This window comes from Trichosurus vulpecula, chromosome 2 (genome assembly GCF_011100635.1).
Source record: "Trichosurus vulpecula isolate mTriVul1 chromosome 2, mTriVul1.pri, whole genome shotgun sequence".
Lineage (NCBI taxonomy): Eukaryota > Metazoa > Chordata > Mammalia > Diprotodontia > Phalangeridae > Trichosurus > Trichosurus vulpecula.
The window spans coordinates 217,562,089-217,589,973 of record NC_050574.1 but is presented as its reverse complement, the minus strand read 5'-3'; the positions used below and the strand labels follow the sequence as shown (position 1 = coordinate 217,589,973).

Genomic DNA, 27,885 nt, shown 5'->3' with positions numbered 1-27,885 from the left:
ATTATTTTATAGATAAGAAAACTGAGGCAAACAGGATTAAGTGTCTTGCCTGAGTTCTCACTGCTAGTAAACATCTGAGGGCCAAATTTGAGCACAGGAAGAGGAGTCTTTCTGACTCTACTCCCGGCACTCTATCCACTGTGCCACCTATCTGCCCTATCTTACTTCATGTTTTGCAGTCTTACTTCCTGCTATCATTACTTTATACTGGCTACTCATAAACTTACTTACTATACTCACTAGAAGGGGTGGGCGGTCAGTGGGGCTAGAACGAGACATGATTATAACATAGTCTCCATCACAAACCACCATGTTCATGTTCAGTGATCAACAATTCTAATGTCTTTTCCTCTTTTGTCAACTCTTTTGTCCTTCAGCCAAAGGAATTGAGAGGAATATTGTAGAAAGAATATTGGAAGAAGATCTAAATTCAAATCCAAGTTCTGCTGCTATTATCTGTGTGATGTTGGTATCTCTGGGTATCAGTTTCCTCTTGTGTAAAATGAGGGAATTGGATGAGATAATTTCTAAATTCACTGTTAGCTCTTTTCAAAAAAATTATTTTCATTTCAGGCAACAAAACTATTAGCTCTCAATCCCATGATTTTATAACCTATTCAGGAGCTAACAAAGCACTCCAATCATTACCTTTCTGAATTATTCAAATCAACTTAGACTGCCAATTATTATTACCTCTATTACCAGTAGAAGAACTCCAGCTTGGGGCAGTGCCCTCAGCACTTTTTTTTTTTGCCTTTCAATGCCTTTATTTTTTTGAATGTATCTAGTATTTTATTTTTCTCCAGTTACATGTAAAAGCAAACATTCATTTTTAAAACTTTGAGTTCCAAATTCTCTCCCTTCCTCCCTCCTCCCCACCCTCATTGAGAAGGCAAGCAATTTGATATAGGTTATACATGTATAGTCATGCAAAATATTTCTATATTTGTCATGTGAAAAAAATAGACAAAAAAGCCCTCAAGAAAAATAAAAAAGTATTTTTCAATCTGTATTCAGATACCATATCCTATAGGATAAGATAGATTTCTATATCCAATTGAGTGTGCATGTTATTCCCTCTTTGAGCCAATTCTGATGAAAGTTCACTCACTCCCCCTCACCTGCCCCCTCTTCCCCTCTACTGTAAAAGGGTTTTTTTGCCTCTTTTATGTGGGATAAAATGTGCTGCTGATTCAGTGGCTCCCAAGGCCTGCTCCTGGTTTGCTGGGGCTGGGTGTGTTCTGGTGTGGCCTGCACTGGACTGTGCTGCTGACCTTCTAAGTTGTCTTTGGCTAGAAAATTATTTCACCCCTTCCTTTTGTGGATTCTGGTGTTCCAGGAATTGCTTTGTGGCATTATTTAAAGGTTTTGGAGGGGTTTTGGGAGAGCTCAGGTGAGTTGCTACCTCTTCTCCACCATCTTGGCTCCACCCCCCACCCTTAGAGGATAGATATGAGAGATGCCATGGAGGTAGAATAAATAAGATCTGACAATTTATTGGATAGAGAAGGATGGATAAAAGTGAAGAATTGAGGATGATTCCTCAGTTGAAACCTGGGTGATTGGAAAAACAGTGGTGCCCCCAGTTAAAGCAGTGAAGTTAGGAGGAAGAGTGGATTTGGGGGAGGGATGATGAATTCTGTTTTTGACAGAATTGAGTTGGAGCTGTCTGGTAGACAGTTGGGCATGTTGCACCCTATTCATTCCCACCAATGTGTTTCTCCAGTGCCCTTTGGGTGGATTGTCCTACCAAATGATATCTCTACTTTGCTTGGCCCCTCGCTTATGAAATGATATATATATTATTTGAATATTCATTTAAATGAAATCATTATTCAAGTATGTTTTTATAATAGTTAATTATCAAGGAATATAAGTGGTCTAGGTTTATCAAGAGTCATGAGAAATGCTTAATTTTAAACATAAAGTGAAGAAAATGTCTCATCCAAAGGAGAAGTCTGGACATTAGTAGTGGTAAAAGTCTCAATATTAAATTCCTTCCTTTTCTTTAAAAGAGCACTTGCATATTGTTGCTATCTGATGACTTTGCTTTTTATATGATTTAAAGGAAAATAAAAATGATGTGTCAATAAAATATCAGGATAAAACAGGGTAAGCCTTGCTCTGTTTTCCTGTAAATTTTAAGGTCATTTTCCCCTTTAATTCTTGAGTTTAAAAAAAGAAAACAACTGAGTAAAGTTGAGATGGAGAGGATGAAGCACAGAAACAGTGAGTTAGGTGTAGGGGTGATAGTATAAGTAAATTTTATAGAATTCCTTTCTGAACAATTGTATATGCTCTAAACACTGATTGCCCAGGACAGCTTGAGCAAGAAATATGGGGGAAGTGGGACGTAGTCAATTGATGCAAATGGTGATTGGAAAGCCAGATAAGAGAAGGGGTTCAGAAAGTGGGGAGAGGTCTGGCTGTATCATTAATGGCTTGTAATGTGACAGGAAATGGAGAGCTCTGTTTACACACCAGGCAAAGCACTTAACTCCAGGGATGTGTCTGGTTAAAGAGGTTAATGCATGATGTCCTCTTGCCAATAACAGGGTCCCTGTAGAGATTGTGTGCTTTGGAAGGTGTCTGTGTTTAGCAGAAAACGTTTGGAACAATGCCATGGAGAGATGTAATGTTTGATCTCCTGACGTGGAGGCAAAATGTTCTGATGATAAGAAACGGCCCTGCAGCATGTTTTCATAGGCTTGTGATCACTGTAGCTATCTTAGGATACTAGATCTAGAGCTGGAAGAAACCTCAGAGGCCACGTAGTCCAGCCCTCTCTCCTCTGTTTCCTATCATTTTATCTTATCAGCTCAGCTGTTCAAAAATAAGAAGGTTCTCTTTCAGAACTGGATGCATCATGTGCAAAGTGGGTAATTTTAGTTAAAATTGTCATGAATTTAGTCCAAGAACTTTCTCCTTGACCCTAAAACATTCCTTTTAAATTTGTAACTGAAAATCTGTGTGTGTGTGTGTGTGTGTGTGTCTGTCTGTCTGTCTGTCTGTCTGTCTGTCCATCTATCTCCCTTGGTTTTTGGAGATGATGTTATTGGTGTTGCATGTATATGCTTCTGTCTATCTGGCTAGCTAGCTGTTTGTCTTGGTTTTAGGGGAAAAGGTGTTGCTCTGTGTGTGTGTGTGTTTCTGTTTGTGTTGGTCTTAGGGGTTGAGATGTTATTTCTGTCTTTTCTCTCCATCCCATTTAAGGACAGCCTCTATGCCTTTAACTGAATAGACTCTGAAGCAAGTGAAGTACTCTGAATGTAAACCCAGACCGTTTGATCTCTGTGCCAAATCCCCAAAACTTCCTATTCCCTCTCATATTACTTTATATTTACGAAATTTCACCTTTTGATAATAAATTAAGAACTGCATAGACTCTGAAGCAATTGGAGCTCCCTGAATATAAATACAGGTCTGTTTGGCCTCTGTGCTAAATCCTAAAAGCCTCCTAGCATCGTCTAGCCCCTCTCCTATATTGCTTTTATTTATTTACATTTACAAAATTTCATCTCCTGATAATATATTTACTTCATGGCTAAAGAACTGGTATAAGACTTTTAAAGCAGCAGAACTTTAATACAAAATTGTAAACCTTAGATTTCTTCAGGGAAATCAACTTCATGTTTTAAGTGAGTATTGCCTCATGCCCCAAAAGGAGAAGGGAAGCTGGGCAACATTCTCTAGGCTGGAATCCTTCAGAAGAGCACAAACTAATACATCTAGTTCTTTGTAGCTAGGACTTAGAAACCTTCAGGAAAATAAGACTAACTTTTGTAAATATTCCTGATGTATAAAGACAGAGCAGAGACCTCCAAGTTCAGAGTTCAAGCTACTTAGATCTTTACTTTTTAAGGTCAGTCTGTTAAATTGCATTTAGAAATGCTGCCATCTCTTAACTAGATTGCTGATATATAAAGTATTTGTCTAAAATCTGTAATTTTCTAAGATAATAAATGGATGTTATCTATAATTTCCCCAAACATTCTTTGACCATGTCATCAATGGCAACATTAAATAGGAAACTGATTCAACAGTTAGCAATATTCAGGCATAAAGGAGCTTGGAGCGTAAGAGCAGGGCATGGATATCCACTGGGATTGCCAAACATATGTCAAATAAATATTTTAAGAGCCCCACATAAAAGAAACCAAGAAAACTGGGTAGCCTATGACTTTTCTCAGGAAAGGAACATTAAGTGTTCAAGAAATGAATGTTAAAAGAAAACTATTGTTAACAATTTGATCAGTGATAAAGTGTGAGGATTGTCTTTCATTTCTATGCCCTGGGGGAAATTTAAAGGTAGCAAAGTGAACTCTACTATTGCTCTCGTAGTAGCATCATCTTTGATTCATGCTAAAAGGGTGAAAAGGCAAAACATCAATAACTAACATGACTAAATAACACTTAAATTAGACTTTCTTTTTTGGTCTAAAGGATAGCAGGGTGACCATACATTAAAGATGATTTTTTCATAGTTTAATCATTTGAATTATTGGGCTAAAATGGAATCTAGCTAGTTGAACAACTTTTCCTTTGTCAGTTTCATTTGTAGGATTTCCTAGGACTCAGCTGTCTCCCTTGTTCATACATTCAGAGAGCTATTTGGATAAACTTTTTACAGCAACATCCTGCATTTATCAGACCAAACTTATCATTCCACATGTGCTTACTACAAAGCTATATTGTGGTGTGATAGTGACCCTCAGTTGTCTAAGACTATGCAAGGAAAGCCCAAGTTCTTGTAGGTTCTATCATTCTGAAAAGACTTTGAGTGTTGACCTAGCCACAAACAAAAAGAAAGAATCTGCTTTCCAAGACTAAGTATAGAGAGGATCATCATCAGTAGGCTACCCAGTGATGAATTCTTAGTCCATGGCAGCTCCTGAAGCAAAAAATACATTTTAAATGGGCCTCAAACCTGTACAGTAGTGACAGTGGCAGAGTGGCATATGATGTAATGGGAGCTAAGAATCTCAGTTTTTAGAACATCTTGGGATGCTAACTGTGTAGTCCTTGTCCCACAACCAATGAGTGAACATATTATAAAAGGAACTGAATCATATCAATCTTGACATTTTTGACAAGAAGGAAATTGTATCTAAATGAAAGAATATCTTACAGGTTCTCCTGGGAGATATAAGTAAAGAAATAGGAAGAATTTGGCCTAACTATCCACATAGTAAAAATCAAATGGATGAAGAATTCCTGTTGCTCAAATTATAACATGCCAGTATTGAGCTTGCCCATGTGTGTGAGGGTATGTATGAACACACACATGTGTGGATGAATTACAAGTACTGTAAATGAAGTGGACCCAGAATGAAACAGGAGGAACACAGGGTAGATTCCCCTTGGGAAATTGTAAAGCTCCTTTAATGTCCCCAGCTTCTCCAAGAAACAAAGATTCATCCTTTTAATAGCAGCCTACTGATAATATTGCTGTATGGCTGCAAGTCATAGAATACTATAGCCTCTAAAGAATTAAAAACCACACAGAGCAAAATGTAGAAGGATGATAGGTCTGAGCAACCTATAACGCATAATGAAGAGAGAATTTTGAAGAACTAGAGTAATGGATATTATTAGGGAGATGTATACTTGAAAAAAAAACATGGTGAGAATGAGAGATAACAGTTGGACAGCCCCATACCCAATTAGTATCCTAATAAAATCTAAAAAAAAAAAAGCAGTCCTCCAAGAGGGTAGGTTAACCTCCTATAATGAACTCATGGGAAGACATGGGCAAGAAACGCTTGATGAGCAGGTATGAAAGGGTTGTGATCTGTGATATTGGAGGGACCATCATTTGGCCTAACTAACTAACTAACAGGTCCACTTGAGTTGAGTCTTACAACAAAGCACGATTACCAGAAGGTGGGGATATAAGCAATTGACTAGTAGATAGACATGGGGGAGATTCCAAGGTGTGGGATATTTTAGCTTCAGACTTTCAAAGAAGAACCAGGCAGCTTTGTGCTAGTAGAGATTGCTATATAAAACCAAGTTGACAGATCTAATAGTTCTAGTAGTTAGTAACCATATAAATCTTGCCCTACTGAATTGGTGTTTTTATTGGTGTTGGTGGCACAGTGGATAGAGCACTGGACCTAAAGTCAACAAGACTCATCTTCCTGAGTTCAAATCTGGCCTCAAACACATATCAGCTGTGTGACCCTGGGCAAGTCACTTAACCCTGTTGCCTCAGTTTCCTCATTTGTAAAATGAGGTGGAGAAGGAAACGACAAACCAATCCAGTATCTTTGCCAAGAAAACCTCAAACAGGGTTATGAAGAGTCAGACGCAACTGAGTGATTGAACAACAAATACTCCCTTCTGTGACACAGAGCATCCTCCATATTGTCTCATCCTATGCAGTGCTTGCCCATTACTTTTCATTAGTCCTCCACACATGATGGAAACTATCCTCTGCTTTAAAAAAACAAACTTTTTTTAGGACACCAGTGTATAACTCAGGTTGTCTATCTGTGCCTCTTCATCATTGGATTATCTTCTTCCTGTCATGCATGTCCTCAGTGCTTTTTGCTACATGCATAAAAAGGCCATAATGTTAAAAAGACTTCCACATAAGAAGTGGTGTAAAATAACAACAGATATATTTCTGTAGCACTTTCAGGTTTGCACGGTGTTTTTCTCACTATAGCCATGGGAGGGAGGATATAAAAGTATTCATGCCTCCAATTTGGAAAAATTGGAAACTGAGGCTCTGAGAAATTAAGTGCTTTTTCATAACTACAAAGCCAGGCTGTATCTGTGAGAGGATTTTAATATAGGTATCTTGGCTCCAGGTCCCACTTTCTAACTCTGTTTCCACTCCATCTTAAAAAAAGAAGTGACACAATAGACATCACAAATCATAATACTATATGAAAATCCTTAGTGTGCTTTTTAATTTTATTATGAATATACATGAGAGGCAGCATGGCATGGTAGATAGAGAACTGGCCTGGAAGTTGGGAAGACCTGGATTCAAGTCCCCTCTCTGACACATACTGGTTATGTGAACCTAGACAAGTCACTTAACCTTTCAGTGTCCCAGGAAATTCTTTAAGATTACACATTGCAAAGAAGGTGCCAATCTGAATGGTTAAATGAAGTTTCCTTGATGAGAGTTCCATATCTAATGAAAACCCATGTCTGCTGCCCTCCCAAATTTCTGCCATCAACATTTGGAAAACTGATAACTGTGATTCAAAGATAGTTGGGCAAGCTAGACTAATCTTAAGTAGAAAAGAAGAGAGACTGCTATGATAATGCATGCTCAGAAGCCCCAAAAGATAAATGGATGTGGTCAACAGGCAGTTTGCGCTCACAATTCAGCACAAGAGATACTAACGACAGAGGACTAGGAATTACATTTCTAGTAAGTGATGTCTGTCCTTCTGCTATTTCCAGTTAATTGATATCTATGTTTAACATCTAAAAATGCAGGCTGGTCTCCTTTCTCATACGGAAAATAAAAGGTTTAGAGAATCATGTCTCTAATCCCCAGACTATCAGGAACAATGAAGAAATCTTTTTAAAAAAAAATTTGAAGAAGAGATTCCAGGTAAAAAAAAAATAAGAAAAAACGATATTTTGATATTTTGGGCATAATGATATTTTGAGTTGTTTGTAATAGAGAAGGAAGGTGGAATAGTGTGACACAGAAGAAGAGAGTGACCACTAAAAAAAAACACTTAGAGCTAAAGAATAACTTGCAGGCTCTTCTTCTAGTAAGAGGAAAGGTAATTGGATTTTCTGAAGAGGAAGCACCTGTTTTGCATAAAGGAATAATGCTGTGGATGCACAGGTGTTTACAGAAGAGTGATCATCCGGTAAGGGACACCTCCTGCTGGGTACTACCAAGGCATCTATTTGTCAAGCTGATATTAACAGAGAGGCTGGCTGCCTTCCTGGGACATGTGTCTGAGATACTAAGGAAAATCTCCTATGACTTGGCAAGCTTCATAGCCACTACCCACTTTAAATGACTCACATAAAGCCAAATGATAAAGTCAAAAGGAACTGAGAAAGTCATGGTGGATACTGAGGTGCAAAAGGAACCTTTGCTAAATATTTCCTGGGAAGACTCCAAAGTGATCCTCATTACAGGAACAAAGCACTATGTAAGCAAAAATGGATAAAAGTCATCCAACAGAAGCAGCATCCAAAGAAAATGTCATCTGTTCTATTGTTGAGGACGTTCTCATCTCTTCTTCAAAGGCAACAACTTCTACCAGCCAGCCAGCTAGGTGACACAGTGGAGAGAGCTCTGGACCTGGCATCAGGAAGACCTGAGATCAAGTCCAGCCTCAGATACTTAACTAGTTGTATGATCCTGAGAACTTAAACTGTTTGCCTCAGTTTCCTAATTTATAAAAATGGGAGTATCAGCTCTCCTTCCCAGGGTGATTGTGAGTATCAAATAAGATAATATTTATAAAACACTTTGAAAACCTTAAAATACTCCACAGATGCTAGCTTTTGTTATTGGGTTTTGGGGGGGGGCAGGGCAATTGGGTTTAAGTGACTTACCCAAGGTCACACAGCTAGTACATGTATCAAGTGTCCGAGGTCACATTTGAACTCAGGTCCTCCCAACTCCAGGGCCGGTGCTCTACTCACTGCACCACCTAGCTGCCCCTAGCTTTTGTTATTGTTATTATTATTATTATTATCTGATGCTACCTGCACATCCTCAGCTATCCACACCTGTATTGTAAAAGAGAAGAAGCTAGGGATGGGAACTATCCATCAGTTACTGAGTGAAGAAACTCCCTATTCCAATATGGGTCAATGAATTCTCTATCACACATAATATTAGCTGCCTCCAAGATATTAAATAAATGACTTTTTCGTGGTCATATGGCCTGTACATGTCAGGATTGGAACTTGAACTCAGATTTTCCTTGCTTCAAGGATTGCTCTCTATCCACTTTACCATGCTGCCTCGCTTTTATAAAAGAATAGCGAGTAAAAAGAAGGTTCATAATATTTGTAACTTAGAAGGGATCTCGAAATCCAACTAGTCTAAGCCCCAGGCGATGAAACCTATCTAGAAGAATTTTAATGATTTGCCAATACCTTCCTCCCCAAGCCCCGCTTTCCAGTGCACAGTATTAAAACACGGAGCAACTACTACATGAACAACTTACAGCTGATAGTTATCCAAAGTATAATAGATAAGGTCTTAAAAATTGTCTTTGAGTTTGTTGCACCCAACACTTTCTCCTTCTCTGAGGTTGGCCACATGGACTTTACCTACCTTTGCCTGTGCCTCCCTCCTTCCTCTTCCCTGCTTTTGCCCAAATTGGGTGGAAATAGAAAGGAAGGCTTCATTATTTTTGGATGACATAAAAGTCAAAGGGAGGAGGAGAACAGAAAACTTCCTCCCAACTTTTAAGTCCAAAGCTTTGAAAAGGGGCTTATTGTCAGAATTTCCCTTGGAAAAGCAGAGATTTCAAGTGCAGGCAGCTAATAGGGAGAGAAAACTCATTTCAAAGGCATTGGAAAGCCTGGCAGTCTTTGGGTTTCGACAGTTGTCAGTTGGTTCTGGCAGAGCTGAGTCATGATTAGGAATGGAAACAAATTAAAGTGTGTGTGTGTGTGTGTGTGTGTGTGTGTGTGTGTGTGTGTGTGTGTGTGTGCACGCTGTCCCATTAATAGGGAAAGTTAACAGGTATGGCTGTTTGTTCATTCTTAGTGCAGCGATGGAGGCAGCAGGTGGCAGCATCTCCCACTCAAAAAACTATGGGAATTGAAGAAAGCTAATTGGTAGCAGGCAGCAGGCTGACATGCAGGCTTCCTTCTCTTTAAAGCTCTTCTGTGTCTGTGCTGACCATCTCACCTTTCCAGAATAGTGGCCCATTAAGGCAGAGGGAAGCATAGTTCCTACCAATTCAGAAAGTGCTTTCTGGCTCTACTCCAGCCCCATTATGAAGACCAAACATTAAACTGGGCCCCTACTTCCTCATCTGTGAAGAGAATGGGTTGAACTAGATCAGCGAATTTTAACCTGAGGCCTACAAACCTATTTTTAAATATATATATATATATATATATATATATATATATATATATATATATATATATATATATATATATATATATATATATATATATATATTAGATATATCTATAACCAACCAATATAATTAGCTTCCTTTGCAATCCTATATATTTTATTTTATGCATTTTAAAACATTATTAAAAGCATTTAAACACAAGTGAAGTCCATAGATTTCACTTGACAGACATACATACACACATTAATAACCTCTAAATTAAATCCTCTCTGAGGTACCATCAAAAAATAAGATGGGCTGATAACATGGTGAAAGAGGGAGGGATAACATAGACACCCCATGTGCTCCACAGATATCTCGGAGATGCCAATAGAAATTAAGAAAGGTACCCACTGTTTTGGGCTGACTTTCTATAGTGAAATTATGGGAGGAGATGGAGAATTGTTGCACAGGATGGGCAGACATGGATAGGCTACAATCCATGTCATTTGGGTTTAAATAAATAATCACTAAAATGTAAGATACTTGAGGCCATGAAGTATCTCATTTTTGTCTGCCAGCTCATGGCACAGTGTGTGAGACACAGGAGGCATTTAATAAATGAATGGTTTGAATTGAATGACTATACATAGAGAAATTTTGTCTTCAAAACTAATCTCTCTAATCAGGAGGTTTTAATTTTTTTATATCATAGATCCCTTACAAAGCTTGGTGAAGCCTATGAACCTCTTTTCAGAATGTTTTTAAATGCATAAACTAAAATACACAGGATTACAAAGGAATATACAACAAAACCAAGTTTGTGGACCCCAAGTGAAGAATCCCTCAGTCTAAATCAATATTCCTAGAACTCTTTGCTGTCCAAGGCCCTAATTACTGTGACACCTCATTCAAACCTGCCTTCCCAGAACTTCAATTTAGGATTCAGACTTTTTGCTTTCTCCCCTCTAGCAAAACTTACCCATTCTGGAGAGTCTGGTTCTCTCAGTAAGGAGAGTTTGGATAATAATAGCTTAATCAGATAAAGTCATCTATCAAAGGTATTAACTAGTTATTACTATTTGCTCCCTTGGCTCTCTGCCCTGCCAGACAAACATAATGCCTTAACTTAACCCATTTAAAAGCTATAGCTCCCTTAATGGGTAAATCTAGGGGTAGAGACTTCAGGGACCACAGACATTTTGTGATATGGCTGAAACAGCCCTGGACTTGGAGCCAGAGGATCTGGGTGCAAATCTTCTTTCTGCCTCTGTCTGTCCTCCTCCCCTCTCTTTTTCCTTTTCCTCTCTTCCCTTTTACCCCCTTCCCCACTTATTATCAATATGACTCTTGGCAAAAAAAAATCCCTTTCACAGGGGCAGCTAGGTGGCACAGTAAGTAGAGTACCAGCCCTGGGGTCAAGAGGACCTGAGTTCAAATTCGGCCTCAGACACTTGACATACTTACTACTTGTGTGACCTTGGGCAAGTCACTTAACCCCAATTGCCCTGCCTTCCCCCTTCCAAAAAGAAAAAAAAAATCCCTTTTGCCTTTCTGGTCCCTGTTTTCTTCATCTATAAAATGAAAGAGCTCATCTAGATAACTTTCAAGGTCCCTTGCAGTTCTAAATCTACAATCTTGTGTTTAAGGATAGGCAAGGCCTTTTGCAATCCATGCAGGGCCAACTTGCCAGTATGACCTGGGGACACATAAAGAATTTCAGAGGAGGGAAAAGCACAGTGTTTTCTATTGATCATCCATCCATGAAAATAATATCAAATGTGATAATATCTGTAAAGTGCTTAGCACAGTACTCGGCATACAGCAGGCACTTGATAAATGCTCATTCTCTTCCTTCCCTCCTCCCCCATAATATAAAAGTATATATGGAATAGTCTTTTCTCGTAGAAGTGTAAAGCCTGCTAAGGTACTATTGCCCTGCAGCAAAAGATGGAGAGTAGAGAGGAGAAAATAATCAGAATTTCCTATTATCTCACCTTTGCATTTTGTTTACTCTTGCAGCCTATTAGGAATAAGGCACTCATTTCTAACATATTGGCTTCGCAGTACAGAATTTAAACTTATGAGGCATTTCAAGAAATCTCTGATAATCTTATTCTTTTATCATTTTTAATTATGCAACATTGTATAAAAGTTGTAATACTAAAAACTCTTTTCCTTTAGATCAAGAACAGAAGATGTCTGGGTTTTTGCAAAACCCAATGCAATTCAAGCTGTTGGCATCATGTCATTTGGTAAGTACCTCAGGTCTTTGTTTGGCCCATTGGCATCTATACAGTGTAAAAGTACTTTGGTTCATTTTTAGATGTCTAGTACTTTATTTTTCCTATTAGCAGCATGTGAGCCATAGTAAAATTATCTGTAAACCTTTCCCATTCATCACCAAAGTCTCTGTTTATGCATAGATAAATCCCTTCCAAGCCTAATAATTCTATTATGTATTGCTTAGCTTGGAAATTTAACAGGTGTCATTCTTTCAAAGCTTTGGGTGATACTTGTTATTAGTTGCCTGGTATTCTAAAACTGCTCTATTATTTGGGCCCAAGATTATCCAGGGAGACTGATAGGAAAAGGTATGAATTTCCAACTTTCCATCAAAGAGGATGGTTTTTGTTAGAGATGGCATGAGACTACCACACAGACCTGGTGTGAATAGGGGGGTCTTTGTTCCTAGGAGTGTATAAGAGTTTCATTGGGCTACTTATAATTAGTTGATCTAGACTGTAACTATTTAGGCTTCCCCAAAGACAAATATCTCTCAACCTTTTCTGGAATAAAGAAGAGAACCTGGGTCAAATATGGAGTGTGTTTTAATAATGTTCTCATTATTTCTATTACAGCATTCATCTGCCACCATAACAGCTTCTTAGTTTATGGTTCCCTGGAGGAACCCACAGTGGCTAAGTGGTCTCGGGTCATTCATGTATCAGTTGTGATTTCTGTATTTATCAGCGTGCTGTTTGCTACCTCTGGTTACCTGACATTTACTGGCCACACACAAGGTATAATGAGAGATTCAAGTTTATATTTCATTGTTTGCCTGGCAGTATTTAACATTTTTCATCTAACTCCTCCTCTCACATATGTCTGTGTCCATCCTTTGCTTCCCTCTTGTCTCAGAGAAAGAAGTGTTAACTCCTCCATGCTGGTTGCCTGTACCATGCTGTCTAAAACTCAACCTAACACTAAACTCATACTATTCCTTCACAAATCTGCCTCTCCTTTCTGCTTTGCACATTTTTCTCAGTGGTTTCACTATTCTCCAATAATGAATTACTCTTTGAAACCTCCCACATAACCCCTTTAGTCACCAAGGCCTGTTTCTTGTTCCTTCCCCAGCATCTCTGTTTACTCTTTGCCATCACCCCAGTTAAGACCACACTTACTTCATGGCTAGCCTCTTAGCTGGTTTCTCTGTCCCTGGTGCGACCTTACCTCCAATTCATTGTATGCACTGCAGGATTAATCTTTCTAAAACCCAGTGATCTTCATGTCAGTTCCCTGATCAGAAACCTTAGATGGCTCACATTGCCTACTGGATAAAAATCAGCTCTTCAGCTTTGTGTGCAATTCCCAAACTACCCTTCTAAACTTATGCCGCATTATTCTCCATCATGAACCACCCAGTAGAGCCAGATAGGCCTATTTACTGTTCACCAAACACACCATACTCAATCTTACCCCTGGACCATTACTCATGCCAATCACCTGTAGAATTAACTTTCACCTTTTCACTAACAATAAAAATGATGGGAACTGGACTGGACCTGTGATTTCATTGATAGTAGGGAACTCCCAGATGAGAAAACTCCCTCTTTCAGTGCAAGTCAGCATTTTTGCTGCAACTTAAAATCTTAGAGAGTTTCCTAGAGAACTAAAGGATTAAGTAACTTGCCCATCCACACAGCCAACATGTGTCAGAGGTGGAATTTATACTCAGGTCCTCCTGACTTTGAGGCCAGTTCTCTATCCACTATACCATACTAGCTTCATAAGAATGAAAGTTAAATAGAAGAATAAATGTACAGCACATCAAAAAAAAAAAAACAACCACAAACTAGTTTAATTTGTAATTCAACCATGATTATGTCATCTGGAATCAGAAGCATCATCACCACTCTTAAACTGCAGTTCCCCTGGCATCCACTAAGAATGCTGCTAAAAGTATGTTTTAAGATCCCACAATCACTAAATTTCAGAATAGTCCCATCCATACCTGAGAAAAGAATCCCCTCTCTCATGCTCCCAACCAAAGAATAGCCAGCCTTTGTTTGAAGGCATCCAGGGAGGAGTAACTCACTACCTTGAGAGGAAGCCTGTTCCACTGTTTGCAATTCCCCTCTAATTGTTAAGACCTGGCCTGGAATCTCAATGTGCCTCTTTGCAACTTGTATCCATGGGTCATGGTTCTGTCCTCCAGGGCCAAATGGAACAAATCTAATCCCTCTGCCCCATGAAAGCTTTTCAATATCTGAAGGAAGCTATCCTGACAGGAGTTAAAGGAATCATACATTATATTCATAAGTAGGTTTGGCATTTGAAAAAAAAATTCAGAGGTTGTTTTCCCTTCTTTTCTTTTTGGAATAACTGAATAGAATATGTGATTTTAATCTAGTTTTCCATCTGGGTTGATTGAAACAAGGTGGCCAAATAATTTAAAAGCAGGAAAAACACTTTATGCTGAAAAGAACAGGCCCTAAATAACTATTCTTTTATCATTCCCCTCCCCTTTCCTGCCTTTTCCTCTGCATCCTCTTCTATAAATTGTTCAGAGGTGATAATGCTGTCTCTTGTAAATGCCTATTTTGATGGAGATATAAAGTCACTAATGCAACTTTTTAAAGCTATAACTACTCTGACATTTCTCTTTGTCTAGTTTCCGTATAATATTGTCTATGGAAGCTTGTATCTATTTTGTTTTGTTAACAATAAATATGTCAAGAGCTCCCAAATGCCAAGAAGGATAGCGTCTGAAATTCCTCCCCATGGTAGAGACTGTGCTTAGATCTTGTAATGTGGGATTCAGGAAATGCAGGTCTCCAGATGTCCGTCTCTCCACTTCCTTTGGGAACTGTCCTTGTTCTGAGAATAACACTTCAAAAGAAAACTTGTTTATTTTAAGCAGAATTTTTTCTTTCTATTACTAATTGAATAATCAGAAGCAAAGAGCATAAGGGCATTTTGTTAAGCTAATTCCAGAGTTCTCCAATATAGTTTTTCTCTCTTTTTAAATTAAATTTTATTTTCAAGTAACAAAAATGTATTTTCTCTTTCCTCCCTCCAGGGGAAAAAAAAACAACCCTTATAGCAAATTTGCCTAGTCCAGCAAAACAGATTCTCACAGTGACCATAAATGTTTCTCATGCTGCATGTTTAATCTGTCATTTCTCTGTTAGGAAGTGGGTAGCATTCTTTATCACTGGACTTCTGGAATCATTACATTGGGTCATTACATTCATCAGGGAACCCACCAATCACCTCCTGAAAGAAAGCCCAAAATGAAAACTTCAAGGAATGTCATAGCCAAAATCCAGAGCTCCTAAGTCAAAGGAAAAATATTTCAAGCAGCCAGAAACATTTCCAAGATGGCTTTCAAAAGTAATTTGTAGTTAGGCCACCAAAAATGAGTGGTGAGAACAAGAAAAGACTATCCCCCTGATAACTAGTAACTGCTAATTCATGATAAATCAGTGCTGAGGTAGTGTACTAACTCACTGTCTCAGTAAGCAACTTGGCAAATTTTTTGCTTAGGCCTTTAAAACTAGACAAGAAGTTCTCATGTTTGTTCCATATGACTTTAAAAAAATTGATTGAAACTTGAAGTTTTAGGTAATATCCTACTCATTTTTTAAAAAAACAATTATATATATATATTTTTTTTTTCAATTATCAAGCATTTTTCCACCTTCTACCTGCCCTACCCCACTCGGGGAAAAAATAAAAACTTTGTATCACAATAAGCATAGTTAATTAAACAAATACCCATGTTGGCCATGTCAAAAAATGTATGTATGTCTCATTCTTACCATTTCTCTGTCATGAGGTGGGCATCGTTCTTAATCATCAGTCCTGTAGAATCATGTTGATCATTGCATCAGAATTCTTAAGTCTTCCAAAATTGTTCATTTATTACAGTATTGATGTTTTAACATAAATTGTTCTGGTTCTGCTCATTTTGTTCTGTATCAGTTCATAAAAATTTTCTCAGGCTTATTGAGTTATCAAATACTGCAATTTTATGTTATTCCTCAGGAGATTTGTTTGAAAATTATTGCAGAAATGATGACCTAATTAACTTTGGACGATTTTGTTATGGAATCACTGTCATTTTGACTTATCCAATTGAATGTTTCGTGACCAGAGAGGTGAGCATTTATACTTCATTTTCCAAGTGTAGGTTTTGCACATATAGTTTCTTTGTTGACTTGATATTAGAATAGCTTTTGTAAATATATGCATTCAAGACAGGCTCTAACATTCATTATATTTCCTTTTAAATATTCAGCAGCAAAATCTAAAGAAAAGTTTTCATTCTTAAAATTCTAGAGCCGAAAGGGACCTTAAAAATCGTCTGAGTCACCTCCATCATTTCATAGATGAAGACACTAAAGAGTGAAAGGTTAAATAGCTTTTCCCTGGCTAATTAGTGACAGGATTGGAACTAGACTTAGCACTCTCTGACTCCCAGAGCAGTGCTCACTCCACTACCCATCAAGTACCGCTGCCCATTCAGAGATTTATGAGAAGCTTTCACAAGCAGAATTTGTAAACCATGGTTAGGCTTGAGTTTATATTAACATAAGATCAAATATTTATGTAAGTGCATTCCATGGTTTTTCCTGGCATTTGGTACAGCCAAACTGAATTTTAAAAAATGAAACCCATATCCAAACTCTTTTTCATGAGTTTCACTACTTAGATTTTTCTTTCCCTACAGCCAATTCTAAGCACAGAAGTAGCATGAGACAGAATGCCCTCAGTAGAATTAGTTTAATTTAAATATGTGTGTGTGTGTGTGTGTGTGTATCTCGAAATATTTTGTTCTTCTTTGAATCCCTAAGTTTCAAATTTAAACCTTTAGATTTGCCCCTATAAGAATGCATGTACTTTTACATTTCATTAATATCTCCTTAGTTAATCTCTGATGGCAACCACTATAAAATCCCACCTAATTGGATTCAAGAAATTAAGGAAGATCTATATTAAGATGAGAGTGGTGGGGTGGAGAGTAAAGGAAGTGTTTTGATTCTTGCCATACTGAAATGAGAAAATGTGGCTTTCAGGTGGTCCATCGTGCAGTCCACTGAAAATCCTATTGCATCCATTTGTAGTTTAATATGACTAATTCACAGTGAGCCTTTCAGAATTCACACTGAGAAGGCCCCTAGACTTAGGAGCCTGTTCCTAAAGATTATTTACACAGTGTAGAGTGAATAGGTTTAATATATTAAGTGAACAACCTGAAACTTAAACAGAATGTCCAACTTAACATGGTCTAGAAGTCAAGAAGATATTTTGTAGGGGAGGTGGAGAGATTTGGTCCAGACCTATGATTTCCTTAAAAGAAGGGATTCTCGGAATGGCAACTACCCCCAAACTGTGTAGATTTGCAGCTTGCCGAGGGTAATACATGTTCAAGAGACACACCTTGAGAGTCAGGTGTGACACTCTGTCCACTATATAATCCTGCTTCTCAGATAGGTACTTACCTAGTACCAGTCATAGGCCAGGGACATCTTGAATATATAATTCAAAACATTACTTATATAGTCTTTTTGCTTCATTTTCTCTTCCAATTAAGCTTTCTTTCCTTCTCACTCTTCACCCCCATATTAAAAGAAAAAGAAAACTCTTCTGACCAAAAGGCATAGTCAAGCAAAACAAATATCTCCATTGAGCATGTCCAAAAATGGTTGTTTCATTCTTTATCCTAAGTCTATCTCATCTCTATCAGGCGGTGGGTACCACGGATCTTTCAGAATTGTGGTTAGTCATTGCATTGATCAGATATCATCTTTCAAAATCGTTTGTCTTTATAATGTTATTGTTATTATATATTTGGTTTCTTGGTTATTCTTACTTCACTTTGCATCAGTTCATACAAATTTTTTCAGGTTTCTCTGAACCTAGAATTTCTATCATTTTTTACAGCACAATAATATTACTTTATATTCATACACTGTAATTTGTTGAAGCATTCCCCATATGATGGGCACTCCCTTACTTTGTTTTCAGTTCTTTGCCTTTAGAAAAAGAGCTACCCTAAACATTTTTTGTATATATAGATCCTTTTCCTCTTTCTTTGATCTCTTTAGAATTTAGGCCTAGAAGATATATCACTAGATCAATGGGTATGCACATTTTAGGGACTTTTTGTGTGTCGTGCTAAATTGATTTCCAAAATAACTGGACCAATTCACAGATTTCATTCTTTATAAATACTAATTAGTGGCTTTTTTGTAAGGTTGTGAACACTCCAACTCTGAGGCTTAAATATGGGTTCTTGGTTCTGTGGTAGAAGCAGAAAGCACTAAGGGTTCATTTCTAGATCAGCAGTGAAGGTATAGGTATTTCCATTTTAATATTTCTCCAGTCCTATCTTAAATCCTAATCTGGTTTTCAGATCAAGACTGATGCACTGTGCACACCTTGTTTGACTGTGGGAGCTAGGCATTAATTGTTCAAACCACTCAGAGCTCAGAACTGAGTATGTGGTTTGTTTGTTTATTTGTTTTTCTGTTTCTAAGTACCATGAACTGGAAGAATAATTAAATTAAAAATTGCTCTGTGAGAATAGTGATTAGGTAAAAGATACCTTCATTTATATCTCCCTTACCTTTCCTCTTTCTTTTTATTCTTCCTTCCATGCATACGCAAGCAAATACAAATACACACACACACACACCACATGACATGAGATCAACACGGGTTATTCAGAAGCAGAGTAGAGAGCATACAGGGTATTATTTGAATGTTGCCAAAATGTCCACCAGCCCTAAAATAACTCCTTTACCACTGTTACAATTTTGAACTTCCTATCAGTATAATTATTCCTTAAAAGCCTTCCAGGGATGTGTATTTTAATTGGGTTAAGGCATTATGTAGGTTTTTTGTTTGGCTTAGTTCAGAACAGGCCTATGACTTCATCTACTTGGGGAACCATGGTGTGGAAACTTGTCTACTGATACAATTGGGAAACCCCTATGTAACTTAGAGCCCTGAGCAATTGCCTGGGTCACTGAGAGATTGTGATTTTCCCAGAATCACTTAGTACGCATCAGAGACAGGGCTTGAACTTGATTCCAGGGCCTTTTGTCCATGAGATCATGCTACATTATATATTTTGGGAGAAATGACCTATCCAGATAACACAGGAAAAAATTATTAGCTTCTCTCAAGCATTCTATAAATACTGGTCAACTGTTCCACCATTGTCATTTTTTATGTATTCAATTCAACAAGAATTTATTATGTACCTTCCATGAAACACTGTGCTAGTTTCTGGACATACAAAGAAAAAATGACACAGTCCCAACTCTCTAGAACTTTACATGCTACTGGGTGGGATACAAGAGGTAAACAAAGAAGTAACTACAAACCAATTTGAGGAGAGAAAGTATACTAAGAAGTAGGAGTACCAATGGAAGCTTGAAGAAAAGATCACACTATATCTGAGCCCTGAATGAAGCTAAGAATTCTAAGAAGCACAAGTAAAGAAAGGGCATATTTGAAGAAAAGGGGAAAGCCTACATAGAAGCACAAATAGGAATGGCTACAGTAATAATTAGTAAGCCAATGTGGCTGAAGCACTGACTACATGAAGAGGAGTAGTAGGAAATACGGCTCAAAAAAAGTACATACTTGTCAGATTGGGATGGGCATTAAAGAAAGCCTAGAGTTTGAAAAACATGTCCTTATTTGTAAAGTAAGGAGCTTAGACTAGATGATCTCTAACAATCTAGATTAATGATAATTAGATCAAGATCTCTATTGATCTTGGATCTAAATGGTCATCTAACTAGATGATGCTTTCCAGCCCTAGGAATTAACTAGTTTTAGGATGCAGCTTTCTACGAGCCCTCCATTACATTCACCAACCTTTTCATCTCCTGTATGCATCGTGCATTTAACATGGTCATTCATAACTTCATGACTTTGTTCATGACTCTGTTCTTACCCTCCTGGAATGCCTTCCAACAACACACAAGCCCGCCCATTCATTTGAAATATGAGCTCAAGTTCAACCTTCTCCACAAAGGTTTTTGTGACTACTCCAGTCCACAGTATTACTATTACTGTCACTTGAAGTATTCAGGAAGGGCCTCTATAAGCATTTGTTGATAGAGGTTATTTCCGTACGATGAGGTACTAGGTTACTTCAGAGGTTTTCTTGCAGTTGTAAATTCTGTTATTCTGTACACTCTATCCATGAGCTCTTAATATGCTGAGTCAGTACCGGAGAGTCAGTCAAACAGTCAGTCAAATAGCATTTATTAAGTGCCTCCTATAAACAGGCATTATGCTGACTATATTAGCACTTTAATGTTAGTTTCACACTTTTTGTTTTATTTTCCAAGATTGATTGCAAGATCTTAAGAGCAAGGATTTCATACTTAATACATCCTTTGCATTCCCTACAGTGTCTAACACAATGTGGCATAAATAGTAAGTAATCAATAAATGCTTGCTGATTGAGTTCATTATTCTCTAAAGAATGATAATCGGTTCCTCTCTATCCTCTCTGAGAAAAAGACAAGAGAAAACAGCCTTTAACTGCAAAAGGGAGTTCAGATGAAAACAGAGAAGCAATGGATCACTGAGCAAAGTTGTAAAATCTCCTTCCTTGGAAACCTTTCAAATCAACAGCCATCTGTCTAGTTTATTTTAGTTGTAGACCTGTATGTATCCAGAGAAAAGGAATAAGATAGGTCCTCAAGGACTTTTCCATCACAAGGATAGATTATATCTTACCCTAATGCTGGTATTCAATTGTCTCTATGTCTGTAATGTTTTATTTCCTGAGCACGAAGTGTGATAATTAGTATTACTGGTCATGTCAAAGGTGTGTTTTGGAAAGAATAGAGACATTATTACTAAATTTTGATTTTGACCTCAAAGGTTTTAAATATGAGTGTATGCATTATATACATATATATTCATATATATTGGCTGGTAGAAAATATCCTATCCAAGAGTTGCATACAATTAACTTTTTTCTGGGAAGGTATTACAGGAAAGCATTGTTTGTTAGGAAGTGACTGATATGCCGAAAAGCTGTGTACAAAGAAAAAAATACATAAACATGAAATGGACACTCAAATTTTCTAAATCTTATCTTTTTGACAGGTAATTGCCAATGTTTTCTTTGGTGGGAACCTTTCAAAAATTTCCCATGTTTTGGTAACAACAGTCATTATTACTATGGCCACACTAGTGTCATTGATGGTTGATTGCCTTGGGATCGTGCTGGAGTTCAACGTAAGTGTAACTAAATTATTTCCTTCTTCCATTCTGAAGAACAGAACAGGTTTACATTCAGCAAAGGATGCATTATCCTTAACAGGATATGTTTTCAAATTGCAATAAAGTGCATTCTGAAATATACATTGATTCCATGATTAATGATGTATAGTATTTGTAAAGTGCTTCCCATATGCTATTAAAGTATAATCTCACAGATGTGAATTTTCTTTACCAAGCAAAGACATATTCAGAGAAACACTTATCCTTCATCTCCAGTCAGTCGCCAAATCATGTCTGTCTACCTCTATAACATCTTTCTGCTCACACGGATACTACACTAGTTCAGGTCCTCAGTCCCTCAAACCTGGACTTTTACAAGAGCCTCTGTATTTATCCCCTTGCCTCATGTCTCTCCTCTCTCAGATGCATCCTCCACAAAGTTACCAAAATGATTTCCCTAAAGTTACACATCTAATCATGTCTTTCCTTTACTCAGTAGATTCCAGTGTCTCTTTCTTTCCTCTAGGACCAAAGATAAGCATCTCTCTTTACAACTTTTAAAAGCCTTTATAACTTGATCCCAACATACTTTTTCAAACTAATACTTTTTATGTACATATCACAGAATGTAAGCTCCATGATGGCAGAAACTATTTCTTTTTTTCCTCCATGTCCCCAGTTTCTAGCACATCATGAGTTCTTAATATGGATTGATTGCCATGTGTGTAAAAGATAGTTATCTCTCCGTATCACAGATAGAGTCTGTCATCAAGCCGTGACCACTCTTCTTACAAAACTTCTCTTTCTTTGTAAACCTAGAAGCAGTACATAAATGTGATTTATTGTTGGCATCAGTTCCTTTCTCTTCAGCCCAACTGCTACCACTTTAATTCAAGATCCTCACCACCAATTGTCTGGATTGCTTTAACAAGAACCTTTTAGACTAGCTTTTAGACTAGCATTAGCAATTGAGAGGACCAGAAGAGGCCCTGAGTAGAAGGTGGCATGATCTGTACCATAAAGAAAGCTAGGTATTCCAAGAGGCAAAAGTGGCACAAGTGGACATTCCAGGCATGATTCTGGGTTATTCTCCTCTAATCTATTCAACACACTACTACCATTCTGATCTTTCTTCCTTCCTTCCTTTCTTCCTTTCTTTTTTTCTTCCTTTCTTTCTTTTGGTTCAAGTTTTATTCAAGATCATATACAAAACATTCTCAGACCCAAGAGGGTTTAATCCTCCTCCTCTTCCTCTTCTTCATCCTGGTTGATCTGGAAGAACTGTAACTCATAATTCTCCTTGCTATTGGCCACCACTCAAAACCAATCCCGAAAATTGTTCTTCTTTAAGTATTCCTTTGTCAGGTACTTCGAATACCTTTTAGAAAAGGGCACCTCTGACATCACAGTGACCTTGCTCTTGGTTCTCTCAATGGTCACTACTCTGCCCCCAAGGTTGCTGGCCTTTCCATTCACTTTCCATTCACTCTGATTCGTTCTTGTAGAAGCTGCTCAAAATTAGCTGCATCCATAATCCCATCTTCCACAGGATGGGTACAATCCAGGGTAAATTTGAGGACTTGCTTCCTTTTTTGCCGCCCTTCATCACAGATTCCTTCACAGACGCTATGGCGATTGAGGAGCCAGAAAGCCCTAATCTTTCTTAATCACTACTTTCATCATGTCACTCTGCTATTCAAAAACCTCATTTTCTACTCCATTAAAGCTAAATCCCTAGATTACAATCCATCTCAACCCACATCACGTGCCCAGTACCTAAAACAAAGACAAAAGAGAACATTCCCTCTTTGGAAGATGTTTACATGTTCTGAGGATACCACAAGTACACAGATAAGTATGATATAAGGTGGAGAGTGAAGGGGACAAAGGAGAGATCAGACAAAGTGTTCTAGGAAAATTGGATGAGGAAAAAGAATGCAAATAGCAGGGGAGCATCAGAGGAGATGACACCTTAGCTAAGAATTGGATGAGGATTTGGAATATGGAAAATAGCATTTAATTCATCCATTTCATATTTAACAAGTGCCTGCTATGTGCCAGGCACTGGGTTAGGCACTAGGAATACAAAGAAAAAACAAATGAAACAGTTCCTGCCTTCAAGATGCTTAAATTCTAATTGGGCAAGGCACAGATACAGATAAGTAAATGGAAAGTATATACAAAGTAAATACAAAGTAATTTTGGAAGGAGAGCATTAGCAATTGAGAGGACCAGAAGAGGCCCTGAGTAGAAGGTGGCATGATCTGTACCATAAAGAAAGCTAGGTATTCCAAGAGGCAAAAGTGGCACAAGTGGACATTCCAGGCATGAGCATCAGCCTATGCAAAGGTATAGAGAGAGGAGATAGAATGCCGTGTACAGAGAATAACAAGCTGATGGTACTAGTACCATCTTTTCTCACAACAGCTATTGTGGGAAACTTCAAACTGTGCAGCACTTTAGAAATGTGAACTATTGGGGCAGCTGGGTGGTACAGTGGATAGAGCACTGGCCCTGGAGTCAGGAGTTCAAATGTGAACTCAGACACTTGATACTTACTAACTATGTGACCTGGGCAAGTTACTTAAACCTTGATTGCCTTGGGGGAAAAAAAGAAAGAAATGTGAGCTATTATTCACAGATAATAGTATACTACATGCTAGGTACTTATAATATTTATGTTATGGTGATACTTCTTCCCAATGTGTCCCCTCTGGGGTCAAAAATCACAGAAAATTCACTGGAGTCAGATGTGTTAGGCATGAAAGATTATCCTATGTAAATTCATAACAGTAGAAAATGGAAAGCAGAGTTTGGGGGCCAGCTAATAGTCCGGTCTGACCAGGACATATAGAATATATAAAGAGGAATTACGTGAAAAGGCTAAAAATCTAGACTAGATTCAACTTGTGTAGGGCCCTAAATGCCAAGCGAATGGGTTTGCTCTTTATCCTACAGGCAATAGTGATCTGATGAAAGTTTCTTATCAGAGTAATAGAATAGTCCAACCTATGCTTTAGAAAATTTCTTTTGGCAACTATGAAAGATAGATTAGACAGAGGAGAGCCTGGAGGGAAGGAGAACATTCTAAGAGATATTAGCTAATCCAGGTACTGTAATGATAAAGTAATAAGAACGTGAACTTGGGTGTTGGTAGCATGAAGATATTTTAGAGGCTGATTCCAAAAGACTTGACAATGACTTTAACACTGGGTACTATTGATCCAAATCACAATCTTGCTCCAAAGCCCACTTCAAGTTCTGTCTTCCTCTATGAAGGAAGACTGGCTACTGTAGTCTTTGTGAATCACCACCATCCTTCTGTGAGTTCATATCACTCTTTTAATATGTATTGCACAATTTAACATGTGCTCATTTTATACTATCAAGTTCAGAACCTTTTAAGGGTAGTATAGAATCATGGAATCTCAGATTTGGAATGACCTCAGAAGTTTATCTCCTCTACTCACTCTAAAACAGGAATCCCCTCTGTGGTACCCTAGACAAGTGGTTCTCCAGCCTCTCCTTAAAATCAAATGATGTGGACACCCACTGCCTCCCCAAAGAGCCCATGCCACTTTTGGATGGTGCTGCTACTTTGTAAATTTTTATCTGCCTTGTTGGTATAATGGAAAGATCATTGACTCTGTGGTCAGAGGGTCGGGGTTCAAACCCTGCCTGTGACATTTCCTACCTGTATAACCTTGGGCAAAGAAGTCACTTAAACTTCAATTTCCTCATAAAATGAAGGTATTGGATTGGAAGGTCTCTGAGATCCCTTCCTATGGTGTTTTTGTTGTTGTTTTTTAAGGATATAGTATGATGTAGGCATTAGGGCACTGGACTTGGAGGCAGGAAGACATAGATATAAATCCTACCTCAGTCACTGACTAGGTGATAGTAAGAAAGTTCCTTAGCCTCTCTGTGGCTCAGTTTCTTCCTCTGTAAAACAAAGAGTTTGGATTTGATGGCCTCTGAGCTCCTTTCTAGCTTTAAATATGTGATCCTATGATCCCTCCATCAAAACTGAAATCTGCCTCTGCAACTTCCACCCACTACTCCCAGTTCTACCATCTGGAAACAAGCAGCATAAATCTAATCTCTCTTCTATACGACAGCCCTTTAAATATTTGAAGACAACAATCAGTCCCACCCCACCCCAAGTAGGGGTAGCTAAACAGCCCCAGGTCCTTTATCAGATCCTCTTCTGTCATCGGCTCTCTTGGTGCAGCCTAAGATTGCATTAGCAATCTTCCATGCTGACGCACATTGAGCTTATAGTAGGCCAAACCCCATTTATCTTTTTCACGCAAACTGCTATTAAGCCAAACCATTCCTATCTTTACTTGTGAAGCCACTTTGTGGATCAAAATGTCAGAATTTCCGTACTCCTATTAAATTTCAGTATTTTGACAAAAATGGGTTGGTTCTTAGTAATCACCATTTCCCATTGTAAATGCTTACAAACCATCCCTTAATAATATGTTCTACAAGTTTGCCAAGGATTAACATCAGGCTTACTAGCCTAGAGTTTACGAAACCCATTACCTTCTCTTTTTTAGAAAATCAGTACAGCATTTGCCCTTCTTAAGTCCCAAGGCAATGATCTCATTCTCTGTAGTTTTTCAAAGGTTATTGACAGTGACCCACGCTGACTTATTTACCAGTTCTTTGGAAATACTGAGTTCTAGTTTATGAGGGCCCCTTGATTTACTAGATAGACATTAACCTATCTTCTCTAGCTCCCAGAGATAGAGGGGAAGAGAGCATACAGGCCACATACCACAACTCCAAACTGTGGAATGAGGGCAACTTGACAGACTGACATATGAATAGTTGGGGACATGATAGGTTAGCATGCTCGTGTAAAGACAATTATGGCAGCGCACCTGAGGACTGATGCTGTGAATAACTCTAATCATATAGTATAATAAACTCTCTATTTATTCAGAACCAAACATTGCTCAGGGAACTAAAGCATAACGTTCACAACAACATAACATAATAAGTTATTACTAAGGTGGCCACATAGTCTTAAATAAAAAATGTCATTCAGTATACCTTATAGCATTTCTTAGAATACCTACACAGCATGTATCATCACATTCAGTAACGTTCCTCAAAATACTTGTTTACACAAGCAGGGAGTCCCAGGCCAGGGTCTTTCCTAACACAATATATCATCCTTAAGGGGTAGCAGAAAATACAAACACCATTCACCCCTAGGTCACAGCAAGTTACAATCTCCTCAGTCAATACAGAGTGTCCAAGTAAAGTCCTCTTTTATCTTGACTCCAGGCTGATTTCCAAACCCCATAGTTCCTCTTCCATGGGCCAACCGCTCCCAGCTCTTGCCTGGATTCACATGTAGGCAGCTGTCTGTTCCTGCCCTTGTCTCAGCTCATGGGGACTACTCCACTTCAAGTTCTTCCTACTCCTGCCTGACAGCCTGCTCCAGGGGCTCCTGCCCACGGCTTCTGTTTCTGGGAAGGCAAGCTTAACAACATTTACACACATTGCCAGCACCATCATCTCAATTCACTCAAAAAGCCCAACAGACAGGGCTTCTGTCTGAGAAATTAACACAGACCAACAGGCAGGGCTTCTGTCTGAGAAATTAACACAGACCAACAGGCAGGGCTTCTGTCTGAGAAATTAACACACACTAACAGACAGGGCTTCTATCTGAGCAATTAACACACACCAACAGACAGGACTTCGGTCTGAGAAATTAACACAAACCAACAGACAGAGTGCCAGCATCACAAACATTCTTTCTGTTAGGCCTCGCCACAAGCAAGTTCCCCTAGCTGCTCATGCACGGTTTCTCTCTCTCACTTCTGTTTCTCTCTTAACTCTCAGCTCTGCTTCTTTCTCTCTACCCACACCTCTCCTTCCAAGCAATATATGCCGTTTTCAATCAAAGACTTGATTCAATCAAAGACAAGTCTCAACCAAAGGCACTTGATAGCCTTAGTGCTGAGAAGCACTTAATGTGTTACAGAAACTTAACTCCAAAAGAAAAATATAGCAAAAAAAATCCCATTTTGCTTGCCTTTACAGCCCCCAAAGATAGTGTTCAGGGCAACAGAGCAACCTTACAGGTTGGAGAAGAGCAACAGAGTAAACTATTTCCATCCATTAGTTGCACTCTCTTTATAAATTCAGTAAAGACCTACAGGATCCAAGAGAGTAAGACAAGATACCATGTTAAAGAAAAGGATACTGATAGGAGGGGACAAGTGCTGAAGACATACTCATATGCCTGCTCCAAAATTTTGTCTCTCCTTAACTCTTACACTGTGTCACTACAAGTCATTTTATATGCCAGCTTTGCTTATCCCTGATATGGCTTGTATTTCACTTGACATGTAGTAAATGCTTAATA

At 38.3% G+C, this 27,885-nt stretch overlaps 1 protein-coding gene and 1 pseudogene across 4 annotated transcripts in view; one reads left to right on the top strand and one right to left on the bottom strand.

The window, feature by feature from the left end:
- The window catches only part of SLC38A11 (solute carrier family 38 member 11), a 73,734-nt gene that overhangs the window by 38,088 nt on the left and 7,761 nt on the right, over positions 1 to 27,885 (top strand). For all 4 annotated transcript variants that reach the window (XM_036745470.1, XM_036745472.1, XM_036745468.1 and 1 more), the window contains 4 exons: positions 12,198 to 12,268; positions 12,875 to 13,036; positions 16,287 to 16,399; positions 21,381 to 21,512. In XM_036745470.1, coding sequence (XP_036601365.1) covers positions 12,198 to 12,268; positions 12,875 to 13,036; positions 16,287 to 16,399; positions 21,381 to 21,512 — 478 coding nt within the window. The remainder of the gene's footprint in view (positions 1 to 12,197; positions 12,269 to 12,874; positions 13,037 to 16,286; positions 16,400 to 21,380; positions 21,513 to 27,885) is intronic.
- LOC118838237 lies at positions 22,722 to 23,095 on the bottom strand (annotated as a pseudogene).